This window comes from Medicago truncatula, chromosome 5 (genome assembly GCF_003473485.1).
Source record: "Medicago truncatula cultivar Jemalong A17 chromosome 5, MtrunA17r5.0-ANR, whole genome shotgun sequence".
In the NCBI taxonomy this organism is placed as follows: Eukaryota; Viridiplantae; Streptophyta; class Magnoliopsida; order Fabales; family Fabaceae; genus Medicago; species Medicago truncatula.
The window spans coordinates 4,828,167-4,842,948 of record NC_053046.1 but is presented as its reverse complement, the minus strand read 5'-3'; the positions used below and the strand labels follow the sequence as shown (position 1 = coordinate 4,842,948).

The window sequence follows — 14,782 nt, the reverse complement described above, 5'->3', positions numbered from 1 at the left end:
TCATCTCATGTGAAACTTTTATTAAGTTTTAACGCACTCTTCCATATTAAAGATTAAACGTCTAAACTGTGGTCTAACCAACAATGATCTGATTAGAATGTTTACAATTTAGTCCTTATCTCATTTGATCTGTATTTGACTTTATTATAAATTAATTACACAATTTCAATGCATTAATTACTATATAATTTCCTTTTTCATATTCTTAACCGGTGCCCCGGGGCACCGGTTAACATTTCCCTTAACAATATCGTCTGAAAAATGTTTATAATTAAAGAGAGATTCTTCATTTATTTGTTTTGATGGATGTTATAATGACAGTTTAGTGTTTTTTTTTTGGTTACAATGACAGTTTAGTGTTGATTACTGAAGAACTAGTTAATGAAATTGGCATAATTTGGGACCATGGTTGACCGCAGTCAAACCAACCATGAGGCATTGTATGTCTTTTTCTTTATTTTATGGCCCTTGATTTACTTTGAATAAAAAATTTAAGAAAAATGCAAGTTGAAGAAGAGATAAAGAGAGGTGACTGCATAGAATAAAATTCCCATAACTTGTTAAGGATATGAACATGAATTTTTAATTGTTTAGAATATGGTGATATGAACATGAGTTGTTACTATATGAGGACCAAAACGACATTAATTGATAGTTAAAGGACTAGTCATATAAATGCACATTAAAATAGGGAAAGTTTTGGTTAAGAGTTTGGACCACGTGTACGGAGAAATATTTTGCAATAAAACGAGAAAGCTATGTATGCTATGAATAGTAGCAGCAAGTTTTATCAACAAAAATAAATTAAAGTAGTAAGTTATGAACAATTTTCATGACCAAAAAATTAAAAATTAAGAGTCAAGGAAAAAAATTGAAGATTCAACCGACCACATAAACTAAAATCATCTATTTCATGGATTCTCAACTTTACTAAATACATTTTTCAGCATCAAAGAAAAAAAATAAATATCCAACAGACCACGGTTGGGGTATTTTGGTTAGTTGTGTTTTTGTGTTGGAGGGGGTTACACTGTATTTTATTTACGGTTAGTTTTTGGTAGATTTTATGGATGTTACGTCTATATGCTACATTTTTGTTCTCTTATCACCGTCTCTAAGTATCTTGTTAGAGTTTGGTATCAATACAATTTGTTGATTAAAAAAAAGTTCTCTCAAAACAAAAATATATATTTCAAGTGTTTTTCTAAATTTTACTTTTTATAATTAATTGTTTTGTTTCATTGAATTTTGGCCCTATCACTCAATCTTTTTTCTTTCTTTATTTTTTCAATAAATTTTAGTTTATTAAAAAAGAACAAAGATTGCATTGCATGACAATAGTACTAGTGTTGCTGGTATGTAGTAATAGCTAGCAAAAACACATCCACATGTTCATCGGGTCCCCTGTTTCCTATAGTACTATTTAATGTCACATATAGTACTACTTTTTTTTTTGAAGGATCACATATACTTTTTTTTTTTTTAAGAGGATCACATATACTATTACTATTATTTCCTATAGTCCTGTTATATTGAACAAACTAATTAATCACGGCATATTATGATGACTGAAATTAAGAGAACACAAAAGTACCACAAGACAGTAAGGATGGTAAATGAAAAGGTGCAGGAAGAAATAAATTGAAAGATTGAACAATAACTGTGTTAGCTAGCATGTTTCAGGGACATTCATGTGTGTTTATCTACTTTTCAGGAAAGGTTTGTGGCTAGGGTATAATATAATATTGAAAAATATTAACGAGTGTTCCGTGACACTTTTAAAAAAATATAAGTAGTAATTATTTATGAAAATACATGTAATCATGCACTAGAAATTGAAATATCTGATTTTTTTTTTTAAAATAACTATTTATTTAAAAATGTTTAAAGAATGTTCGGATACACTCGTTAACGAAACTAATATTTACATACTACAATGCAACATAGGGTATACTCTCTAGTCTCTAGGCTATTTGGGTAATATAATACTATAATAATAATTGATACAAAAAGAAAGTAGAGACGTTGATTAATAAAGAAGACCAAGCCTACCCTAGTTTGTTGAAGTAAAGGGTCAGTCACTATAATTCAGCAATCCATGACTACAGTTTTGTTGATGTAAATTAAGCTAGCTACAGAAAAAGAAACATGTTTACTTGTTGTTTACGCATTCTACTAATTTTGCGGCTGTGCTGCTTCATTAAGCCCAGATTTTACAGTGATGACAGTACCAAATATGTAACCCAAATACACCACTTTTTTAATTAATAGTGCTAGAAAAGTTATCTTAGCAAAGACACAGACAACCCCTACTCCCAGCTTCTCTTTTCTTTCCTTAATTACCTAGCTAGCAGACATCTAGTACACTAGGTTTCAACAAAATTAAAGTGTTTATATAATTTTTTCAAAGAGAAATGACATTTGTACAACCACTTTATGACAACCTTCTCTCTCATATTCATATTATACTCTTATTTTCTCTCTTTCTTTTTCTCTCTTCATTGTTCTTGACCAATGAAAAGAGAGAGAAAAGAAGTTATCACAAGAGTTGTCTCAAATAGATGTTCAAATATCATTGCTCGTTTTCAAATTCATCGTGATCGGATTTCACTTATGAGTCGTTAACCTTTGGTGTACACTAAAGACACATGACACTAAAAACCAACGACACCCAAGTGAAATTTGATTTCAAAAATACACCAACTTGTATTTTAATTCATGTTGATTGTTTGTATAATATGCCTTGATATTCTATTTGCGTAGTTGGATGAGATTAATTAAAGTTTGTAAGGTAATTGTGTTAATTAAGCCTAATAACAAATGTAATGGTGTGAATTAAAGCTCACTGGGAAGGTGAGGTGGTTTTGGGAGCAAGAACACCTAGCTAACATGATTTTTTTTTTTTTTTTTTTTTTTACCATTTGGTAGTGTTATCTTATCTTGCTAGCGGATATTTGGTCTTGTTGGAACGACTCTTCTTTAGTTGGATTTATGTTAGTTCAACATATGAATTTCTTGCAGTTAGATTGCCTTCGATGGAGTCTTTACCTAAAACTGACATATAGATCATGTTGCAAGTTTGGAAGAGTTGAACTCCTTCGAAAGTAATTGCATTCTTCACAATTTCTTTTAGATAAGATATGTACTCGAAAAAGTATTTGTTGTCGAATTATTCTCGATGTAGATCGTTCAAATTATTCTCGAATCACCGCACTGTCTTTTTATTACCCTGTGACTTTGCATCTCAAGTGTGGTATATATATGGTCTTTAATTCTATTTATTCTCTGTTTTTTTTCACCTTAAGAAATGAATCTCAGGTTAAACTTTTTATTTAGGAACATATTCAAATAAGTGAAAATGTAGGAGAAATGATGTGTTATTTTGTGTGTATATGTTTGTCCAAATACTTTTTATTTGAAGTTGTGACCAATCAAATATTTCTCTTTTGGTGTTGTTGTTTCTTCTTTCTTTTCTTTTATTTTTCTTTTCATTTGATTTTGTAAATAGTATTGTGTGTACTATTATAAAAAATTGACATAATGCAGGACTAATCAGAAACAGAATAAAATATGGATTTCTTAAAAAGAATTCAAAGGTTGATCCTTACAATTTTTAGTAAAGTAGTGAATTTTTAATAATAAAAAAATAGGATGACTTGTAATATTTTACTCCCTCCATTTTAAAATGAATGTCGCTTTAGCAAAAAAAAATTGTTTCAAAATGAATGTTGCTTTACATTTTCAATGCAACTTTAATTTTTTTCTTCCAACTTTACCCTCAATAAATACTCAAACTTTTCTCTTTCACACAATTTTCAATGCAACTTTAAGTTTGTCTTTTTTAAGTAAGGTTATTTTAGTAAAATTGTTATGACATTTAACTACTTTATTTCATTCCTTAACATATGTGCAATTGGCTAAAGCGACACTCATTTTAAAATGGAGGGAATATTAAAATTTATTAAAAGTGATAGATGTTCATCTTTGAACCCTTTTCAAGAGATCCATTAGATGCAATCATGGACGGCCTCGAGTGTGGGGTTATGAGTGTCATGGCCCTCACTTTATTTTATTTTTAAAAAATTATTTAATACTTGACTTACTCAAAGATTAAATTAAACCTAAGAAGAGGATAAACTTTAATTTGATTATGGTTCACACACTAAAAACAAATGTATTGATATTAAGACACTAAAAGTCTATTTTTCGTCTTTGTGTCTTTCTTTGTTATAAATATTATTAAGAATCTAACGTAAAATCACATGAAAGATGAAAGATTAAACGACTATTCAATTTTTTATATATATTTATTGATACAAATTTATATATATATATATATATATATATATATATATATATATATATATGTTGTCTACGCTACGAAAAATTTCTGAATCATGTATCTTAAAATATAAATTTGGAGTCTCCAACACTAAATGGTAGAATTAGAAACAAATATTTTTACCTTTTCTAACATTTTCTATTGCTCGGTTTATTATACATGTTGTACACAATTATTTATAAGTTATGAACTTCATTTTATAGGTATGAAGCTCGTCAAAAAAGGTGATAAATACTGGATCTCCCTTACATAATACCATGATCTCCCTATGAACTTATTTTATACATGTACCTTTATAATATATATTTTGATGACTATATTAAAAGCATAGTGATAAATACTTCGAGTAAATTAGATTAAAGGCAGCCAAAAAATAAATTAATCAAGAGATAGCGAGAAGTGAATTGTCTTCAATTTCACTATCTATCCTATAAACCAAGAAAGAGAAAATGAACTTAATTAACTTCAAAGATCCGCTCCAAAAAACTAAATTAACCTCCAAGATGATATATGACTGCAACAATTTATTTAGTAGATGAATTAATAAATGAACACATCTTATACTGTTTCTATGGTGATTTTTTTTTAACTCTTGTAGTAGAAATAAACATTTCTTTTATATCATTTTTATAGTCCAAAGGCCAGCGTACTTATCTCTTCCTATACTTTGCTATCATATATTCCAAAGTCATAAATAACATCGATGGATTTGAATACGAAGGGTATGTTGAACTCAAATTTTTTATGTAAATGTGTTTGCCAATGCACTTCTGCACTAAAAATTTATGACTTATACACGTCAATATTAATGTTTGTAGTTTTCACAGCTATGCACACACAAATACAGCAACAAAATAAGAAACATACTGAACCGAATATCGTCAAAAATAGAAATACTAAGCCAAAATAAGCAAGTACTAAAACAAAAAACGGGGCATATTTGTAGTTTTGTGTAAAAAAGGGTGTGAACAGTAAATATAATTATTACTTCCATTTATTTATTTATTCAGACAAAAAGTTGAAAATAATAATCCCCACGGAAATTTATGCCCAGAAACATATATGATATATATATGTGTGTGTACTTAGACACAACACTAAAACAGAAAATGACACTTCACTGCAACCTTTTTCAGTGTCTTATTCAAAACCCTAATCTTTTTTCATCATTAGTTTCTACTTGAAATATCTTTAAAAAAATAGTGATATACCAACTTACATTTTAATTTTTCTTTGAAAAATCCTCTTCTTTCTCTCCTCCTCCTCCTTTCCCATTCCCTTCCCAAATGAATAACTAATTGCTCCTTCTTGTTCACCTTCATAGTTACAAAACAATTAAACACTCATCATATTAATAAAATCAATCAACCCAAAGAAACAATAAATTATTGAAATTTTATTGAAATTAATCCCTAGAGCCCCAACCAAAAAATAAATCCCATAGTCCTATCAATTTCAGCTATGTAAAAGCTGGACATGGTGTCTCAATCATCAACAAATTACAGTACACTTTCTTCTCCACACACTGAAAAAGAGAGATCGAGCAAATAATTCATTTAAAAGTACTTGTTGGAATTTAGAATTTAAATTTTCTTCACATACACTAAAATCAATTAACCACCATATATGGTTCAAACTTCAAATATAAATATCTATCTATGCCTTTTCAAGTTGGTGTTGGCTTGTTCCCTAAACGGAGCTCAAGATCAAGCTCTTCAATTTCATGACCATTATCATCAATGGAGGTGCAAGTAGCATGTTGCTGGTCCACTTTGCTAGAAAAAGAAGAAATGCTATTGTTGATCAACCTAGCTGAATTATCCACTTGAAAATTAAAAGATGGAGAACAAGCTTGCATTTGCATCATCAAATTATTTGGAGGATAAGATGTTGATGATGAGATTGAGAGAAAAGTAGAAGGAGATTCTCCATTAGGACTAGAACTATTGAAGGAAGCAAAAGCATTATTATTAGGGTTTGGTAAATGGTAAAGAAGGCACAATCCAGCATTAGCAACAAGGTCTTGTGGAGGAATATTTATGAATGGTGATGAAGGATGAGAAGAATTTAACGGTGGTTGGGTTTGATGGAGACGAGCACGGTCGCGGCGGTGAACATTCATGTGACCACCAAGAGCTTGAGCTGACCGGAACTCTCTTCTGCAAAAGGTACAGGTGTAGGACCTTGGTGGCCATGTTGTGTTCATAATATTCCTTGTGTCTTCAGCAAAAGCCCTTACCTCCCATGAATCTTCATCTTCTTGTTCTTGGTGTTGTTTAGGGTTCCACATCCAAGTTGATGAAGATGGTGAGGGGGGTGTAGTGGTGTTGGAATTAGGGTTTGGTTGGTGTTGTTGAGATTGTGATTGTGATGATTTTTGGATCTGAGTCATATTGGAAAGAAGGCCAATATCTGTAGCCATGGTACTGTCACTGACATTTAAGATAGAAAGATAGATAGATATTGGTAATGGGGTGGGGGATGAAATTGGAGATAAATATAATTCGTTATTAAATAGGGGGGGTGAATATAATTAATAATATTTAAGGTCAAGACAAAGTCATGCTTTAAAACATCAAATCGAATGTATCACCAATTAATAAATTTTAAGTAAGCTAGATAGATAGCTGCTGGATTGGAACATATTGACACTAGATATATTATACTATACTACTCCCTCAAAAAAAAAAAAGGATATATTATACTAATAATGGTAAATAAAAAAATACTATAGGTTATAATTGAAGCACATACAACTAGCTATTGCTTAATATAGACAAATCATCTCCTTTGACATCTACGTCATTGAAATATAACTCATCAAGCACACAATTATTTTTTGAGGGGGAAAGCACACCATTGTTTTAAATCTTCAATATTCCTCACCCTCTTTTTAATTTTTAATTAGTTGCAAATCGCAATATAAGTTTAATATGTCCTTAATTTTGACATTAAGCATTCAAAATGTAAAAAGGCTATACAAAATAAATATACATCTCCTAAAAAAAGTAGAAATACATAAAAGTAACTGCCTATATAGGGTCAATCTAATATGAATCATTCAAAATTCTTCCAAATATAAACATTTACTATTTTTAATAAAAATGAATTTTAAAATAATAAATATTTCATTAAAATGCTTCTAAGATATATAGTAATCAAAATCTTTAAAAAAAATATTGTTTGACCCAACTTGTTCTACCTCTTAAAATAACATAATACGAATAACATTAATTCATAAATTAGTTTATTACTTTATTCATATGCTAATATAATTTTTTTAAGGGTGCATCTAATGTGTGGACCTCTAAAAAATAGTTCAAAGATGGATCCTTATCATTTTTAGTAAAAAAATAAATTTGATATTCACAAAAATAATGGATAAAAGGTACTATTTGATTAAAATTTATTACACTCCTTCCCCTCAAAAAAAAAAAAAAAAATTATTACACTCCCTATTTTTTTAATATGAAAATTTCCCAAATATAAATACTCCATTACCTATTTTCATTAGAATTTCTGAGTTAATAAATGTAAAACCATCACACGTTAATTCAATATATACTAGTTGTTTGAAATCATTTTACAAATATAAAGTTCTAAATGCTACGAAAAGAGAGTTATGGGCTTTGCAATTCCGTTTCTATCAAATTCTTAAACTCTTATTAAACTAAAAAATATGTGAACCATCTCATTTAAATTATTTGTTTTTGTTGTCTTTTATGTTCTTTCCATGTTTTTATTGATAAAGAGCCAATAATCACAAGATGTACAAAGTAACCTCAACATCAGACAATAGGAAGAAAATCCAATGTCAGCCACTGATACAATAAAATACACATGTGAAGAAGAAATTCTATGGCATCCGAAAAAAATCACCACTGCAAAGACCATAACCTATAAACACCTACCATCATTTGATTTAAAGTATGTCTTCTACTCCGATTTTCCTATATCATATTCTTTTGGCCTTTTTAAAAGAAAAAAACAAATTAGAAGCAATATTTATACATATATATTTCTTCAAGTCACTGTTTTAAACAAAAATTTTTTTTTTTTTAGATTTATTAAATAATTGATGTATCTAAACCATGTTATAATTTTGATACGTCAATTATTTAATAAAGAAAAATGTTAATCAGTGCCCTAAGGGAGTTGGTTAAAAAGATAAATATAAAAATTCTGCATTAGACGAAATTGTTGAAAAGTAGAATATTTAACTTTATGAAAGTTAAAAGGTTGTTGTTTTTAATGAAAATTTTCTATTTTTGAACTCCTTAACAATTACCCTAAGGATAATGGTTAGTAAAATCTTTTAATAAAATATTTGTTTCCAAAATACTTGACGGCCTTTAAAATATTTTTTTATGATCAGTGATTAAGTTGCTTGCATTGTACCTATTGTTATTGTTGAGATCTTACAAAAAAAAAAAAAAAATAATTATATTATCATGTTGAAAGAATGGTAGAAGGCAAAGCTAGGTAGGTCTCTAATGCTCTATTCTGTTAGTTTCTTGTTGTCAGTATGCATAGCCCCCCTGCAACTGCAGAGACAAATAAAACTCTCATTACGCGCATTCAAATTATAAAACCCGTTGGACAATTAATTAATTGATTGAATCCATATAAGACAATTAACAAAAGATAGCTGATGAAGTAACATATAGCTACTTTGAAAACATAGCTATCTTCGCCTATATATATATATATACGAACATACCAAGAAAGAAAGAAACACACCTTTCTTACGTTCCTGTATCATTGTTTATGTCGACGTCCAACTAGTACATGCCACCAAATTCACAGACAGGGATGCTAGCTAACTCATACCTAGTATTAGTTAATTAAGTATACTTCACTTGCGGGCTAAACATGTTAAGCTTGTTGTTTTTATTCATTAAATAATTAAAAAATTAGATATCATATACTTACTCTCCGGTTTTTAAGAAAATAAATGTTGGTAATTCGGAGTTCGTTTGTGAGATAGGTATTATCTGATCAATAATTGTTCACTCAAAAATCAAACTATATTTCTCTCAAACAATTTATCATCTGATATCGAAGTACATTATTTTCTAACTATATGTTTAAAAAATATGATTTATCATACTCATTAAATAATAATAATATTGCAGAATTCATGATAAAGAGTACTTTTTTTTTGTTTTTTTGGGTTATGTGGGCTTGGCTTTTAAAAGTTGTTTGGCCCAAATATCAAATAATGGTTCTAGAGAATTTCTTTTTCCACCGCTGAATTCTCAATTAGGTTTTTATTTGAATTTTATAATTCAAAGCGGTTTTTTATAATTTCATATTACATAATTTGAATTTTTGAACAATACATTACAAGCTATATGGTTCGAAATAGACGAGTATTCAAAAAGAAAATTGAAAATAAATTAAACACTAAATATTTGAAGAAATGTGAAACAATCTTTTGTTTAGTGGTGGGAAAAGAAATTCTCATGGTTGTATTAGTTTCCGTCATGCTGGAATCAGCCAACCTTTTAGCTAATCATGCTCTTAGCAATGAAGACAGAGTGTGGTTAGATGTAATTTCTTGTTGTGTGGTTCTTGTGGAGATTCTGGAATGCTCTCATCTTTTTGGAATAGAAGACGTTGGTACTCCAATTGGTGAAAATGGTTAAATTCTTCACCTCTTGGATTGGTTTTTAGGAAAATATTTTGGTCATGCTTGTTTCTTCAATGACTGGGATAATGAATTCATTTTGTGTTGACACCGATAATGTTATGTGACGGATTTGTCTATGGGTTGGTTGACTGTGGATTTTCGTTTCTAGTCTTCCTTCTATTTGGTTGGGATTGGGTGATTCTGATAGAAGGTTAGATAATCTTTTGGTGTTGTTTTAGTTTTCGCTTTTGTTTTACTATGGAAGGGACCATTTGAATTTGTTATTGCTTGACTTGGGTAATTCTTTTTTCTTTTTTTTGAAAGACTTGAGTAATTCTTGTACTCATTATTTGTTTATGTTTGTATTCTTTTGGGAGATTTCTTCTTTATATACATATTTTTTCCATTCAAAAAAAAAAAGAATTTGATTTGACCCTTTATGATCTCAAGTTTTTTACTTTTTTCAATATATGAGGTTTTTAATTAAAAAAAATCATTTGTTCCTTCTTAGTTGTCGTTTTAAGTCATTTAAATATATCAAAAAATCACTAAATTGTTAATATCTCATTTCACTATTTGTCTCTCTATTATAAATAAAAATGGTATCATTGTCGAAATAATAGTTAATATTGAATTGAACTTAATGCAAAAACACATATTTTTCTACTTTCATATGTAAGTCATCTCATTTACAATTGATTTTTTGGCTAATAAAGTAATATATCATTTGCAAATTTTAGCAAACCAATATTAGTTGCTAATGCACAAATCATAGTTGATGTCTTTGTGGGTTTATCTAACATTTCAAATAAGTCTCACATATACGTAAAGTTTGGTAGATTTGTCATTTCCAAATATAAGAATCATGGAACAAGATAATGAGCTATAGATATCACATGCAAGGATCTGCAAACTCCAAAAATTACTTTGACATTGATTTTTTACCATTAAAAGAAACTAATTTGGTGCCTGAAATTTGTTAAAGTAAATATATCTCGTTAAATTATATCATGAACGCAATATGGTGAAAGCAATATGAAGGTAGTGTTGACGATATTTTGTATATAATATAGTGTTATATGTCATAAATGATAACAAGAAAGACGAAATCGGAAGAGAAGTAGACTTGCTTTGCAAACAAATAATTTTGGACTTATAGGTTGTTTACGTAGGTGTTGAGCTAGTTAGATATGAATGAATTTTTACGTAAAAATAAAGTGAGAATCATGAAATACGAAGATACATAAACTTTTGACGATTTGTTCAAGAGTCTTGCACAAATCTAATATTGAATTTGAAGGGCTTAATTTGCTTATGATTAATGTGGTACACCATGTTTGTATAACTCGCTTGATTTTGATAATTATATTAAACTCACTCAAGATCTAATCTTCTAGAGACATACAATTAAGACTCTTGAGAAAAATACTTAATCAAATCGATATGTCTCTTTATGGACTCATACAATTTGGTACAAAAATTTAGGTGAGATGGGTCATGAGAGTTTTTAAGGATCATGATAGACCTCGAGACTCAGATAATGATAGGGGGTCTTCTTAAATATTTTCTACGACAAGTGGGTGTGGAGACACCGTTTGCTAGCTTGGGTGGAGGAGTGTGTGAGGGAGTGCTCAGCTTTATTACTTAACATTGTTTTGTTTACAGGAGCACGTTAGTGACAGGTGGAAATGGTTGCTTGATTCTATTCATGGTTACCCGACGTGTGGTGCCTATTGTCTGTTTACCGCACCTGATGAACCTGTGCTTCGGGACCAAGTAGATGATGTCTGGCAAAGAAACATTTCAGCAAAGATATCATTGTTTGCTTGGCGTCTTCTTTGAAACAGATTACCGACAAAAGACAATCTGTTGCGAAGGAGTATTATTCCATCCACGGAATGTGCGTGTGCAGCAGGCTGCGGCAATTTGGAAACAGCTCATCACATATTTCTAGATTGTGCCATCGCTGCCAGTGTCTGGACACTTGTTCGATCTTGGTTGGGTATCTTTTCGGTTGCTCCAAATGTTATTCAACAACACTTTATTCAGTTTTCTCCCATGGCGGGTATGACGCGATCTTCACACCTTTTCTTTAAAACTGTTTGGCTCGCTTGTGTTTGGGTTTTTTGGAAGGAGATAAATCACCGTATCTTCAAAAATATTGCTTCTGATCCTAGTGTTCTCATTAACAAAGTGAAGTTTCACTCATTTTTATGGTTGAAATCGCATCAGGTGTCGTTTACGTACAGTTATTACGACTGGTGGAAACACCCGCTTCTTTGTATGGGAGTCCACATGTAATTTTATTTTGTTGTTTTGGTGATGTCGGCTCTTTTCAGACATCAGTGACTTTGTAACTTTTCAGGGTTGTTCTTTCTTTGCACACCTTATGCAGGAGGAATAATTGTTGTTTTATAATATATCTCATTTTGGCTTGTTAAAAAAATGAGATAAATCTAGAAGTCCTAGCTCAACTGGCAAATGCCGAAATTGCAAGGCCGGACGTTGTGACCCAGGTTCAAACCCGGGACCTCACAGTTGTGTGTGAGTTTATTTTCAATGGATTACCACTTCATCTAAGACCAAAAAAAAATTATAGAAAAAAAAATTCATTTGTTGATACATTTTTATGAAAATATTTGAAAATGAATTTGCTACTGATGTTATTAATGTTGATGACAAAATGTTATCATTATCAAAGAACTTGTGAAACCTAAGTGCTTAAAGAGATATTTTTGGATGAAATGTTTAGAAATGATTAAAAGAAAATAACGAAGAGCTAAGCTACTTGATCCCGAGCAATAATATCTTAGTGCAGTCAAATCTAAATGAGTTGAATCTGCGACTATATAACAATTATTATCCTTTTTCCATTTCTTTTTTCTATCTCTCGTTCACACCTCTCACAGGGTATAATAGTGTCATTTTCCATCACCGACAATCCACCAAAGGCTGGAAACTTGGCCAAACATCTACATCCAGAGTCATGAAGAAAGTGATTTTACTTTTAACAGCAGTTTCCAACTAGAGGAAAAAAAATCCTAATCCTAAATAAATAAATTTGGTTAATTTTATATGTTCACTTAACTTACCTTAGTTAATCATTCTATATTTCCATCAACAATGAAATGCTCTCTTTTTTTCTATTCTAAGTAAATTACATTAGATGGATCAATTAATAGGAGTGCAAATATTTAACTTGACATCGAAAATAGAAAGTGAATAAGAAAGAATTATAATCAACCATCGATGAACAACAATAGCAACAAACAAATTTAATCCCAGTAAATGAAATCAACTACATGATCAAATCACGTCGTAATATTCTATCATAATTATTTGAGTAAAATAATACAATATTAGCAATGGGTTATGTTCATTAGATACATATTACAAGATGCTAAGTGTTCCTTCTGTATTTCACAAAGAAATAACATTGAAGTATGAACAGAAAATTAATGTAAAATTAACATAGTACCTTACCTCTGCTGTTAAGAAAGCTAAAGTACTCTGTAAATTTAGAACAATATTACATATCATCATGAGTATAAAAATCAACAATATCCTTCAAATTCAGCTGAAACAAAGAAGATGTATCATTGTTCATAAGCCACAACATGTGCTCAAACAAAATATCATCAACATCCACAAAGATAACTCTTTGCTGACTTGATGAAAAATGGAAATGATCCTTCTTTTTCTTTGTTGGATCCTTCTTCATTGAGATATCCATCAAAACCTTAAATGGATTTTCTTGTAATATGATAGGGTCTACGAGGAACACCTTCTTCTCTTTTCCAACCACCACCGTCACGCGGCTATCAGAATCTTGTTGATCCAATCCATCATTGGTTAGTGGTCTATAACCCAATCTTGAACTTGTTGATCTTCTCCTGATCAATGAAACTGGCATCACCAAACAATCCATGTGTTAAATGCAAGGTACGAGGTTGTTGTTTTTTTCTTTTTGAGGAAAACAAGGTTGTATAGTTGAAGAGGATGAATGAATAAATCTATGTTGTTTTTTTAAGGTGAAATCTATGTTATTGTTGGTGGCTATTGAACTTGCTAGAACACTTAAAATGTACAAAATAAATATATAAAAGTGTGTTTGTGTTTATATATGGATTTGGATTAAAAAATTAGCAAACTAAAAATTAATTAAAAATTATTTTGGGTGGCCATAAAGGAAAGAAAAGGTTGCTTTGGATGTATATATCATTGTCGTGTTGCATTTTGTAATGAGAACTAGCCGTTGGTGTGAAAGGATCCTTTGGACTGCAATGAGAGTAGAAGTTAGGCTACGCTCATAGGGAGGCGCGTGAGGGTGTTTTCAGGTAAGAGTCAATGCCGTAGGGCAAGTGGTAGAGTTGTTGAGGTCGAGGTGGCGCGTGGAGAAAGTTTGGTACTCATGGTCATGGAGACTATGGTTGTATAAATTGGGTTAGGCTCCACTTGGATAAGCAACTTCAAAGCATCCCCAATGTGAACATCCTTAGCCCACCGTTTTTTATCATTTTTTTCTACTTCTACAATACACTCACTCATAAATTGAGATATACATTTACTCTTATTTTCTAAATTTATAAATTTACAATAGTTTTCATGAAATAAAAAGTTATTTGTCGTCTTTTATTTTTAGTTAAGTACATTTTTAGTCTTTTTTTGAATATACCAACTTTTTTTTTTAATTTCTCTCAAAAGAAAAAACTTTTATTTTTTATTTAATCTAAAAAAATTCTTCGAACTTTGCTCAGATTTAGAGTATGTCAAATTTAATGTATTTAAAAAATGGATGAATGATCAAA

The 14,782-nt window shown here is 30.2% G+C and overlaps 2 protein-coding genes across 2 annotated transcripts; both read right to left on the bottom strand.

Moving 5' to 3' along the window:
• Positions 1-5,730: 5,730 nt before the first annotated feature.
• Positions 5,731-6,824, bottom strand: LOC11424807 (transcriptional regulator SUPERMAN). Its single transcript, XM_003611433.3, has one exon. The coding sequence runs from the start codon at positions 6,762-6,764 to the stop codon at positions 6,009-6,011; it is 756 nt and encodes a 251-aa protein (XP_003611481.1). The 5' UTR covers positions 6,765-6,824; the 3' UTR covers positions 5,731-6,008.
• A 6,412-nt stretch (positions 6,825-13,236) lies between these two features.
• Positions 13,237-14,092, bottom strand: LOC11423791 (uncharacterized). The gene has a single exon (XM_003611430.4). It carries the CDS (start codon positions 13,900-13,902, stop codon positions 13,504-13,506), a length of 399 nt encoding a protein of 132 aa, XP_003611478.1. The 5' UTR covers positions 13,903-14,092; the 3' UTR covers positions 13,237-13,503.
• Between the last annotated feature and the right edge of the window lie 690 nt (positions 14,093-14,782).

What these genes read in the sequence shown, in the direction of transcription:
- LOC11424807 (XM_003611433.3), bottom strand. Translation starts at nt 6,764, where the DNA reads ATGGCTACAGATATTGGCCTTCTTTCCAATATGACTCAGATCCAAAAA.
- LOC11423791 (XM_003611430.4), bottom strand. Translation starts at nt 13,902, where the DNA reads ATGGATTGTTTGGTGATGCCAGTTTCATTGATCAGGAGAAGATCAACA.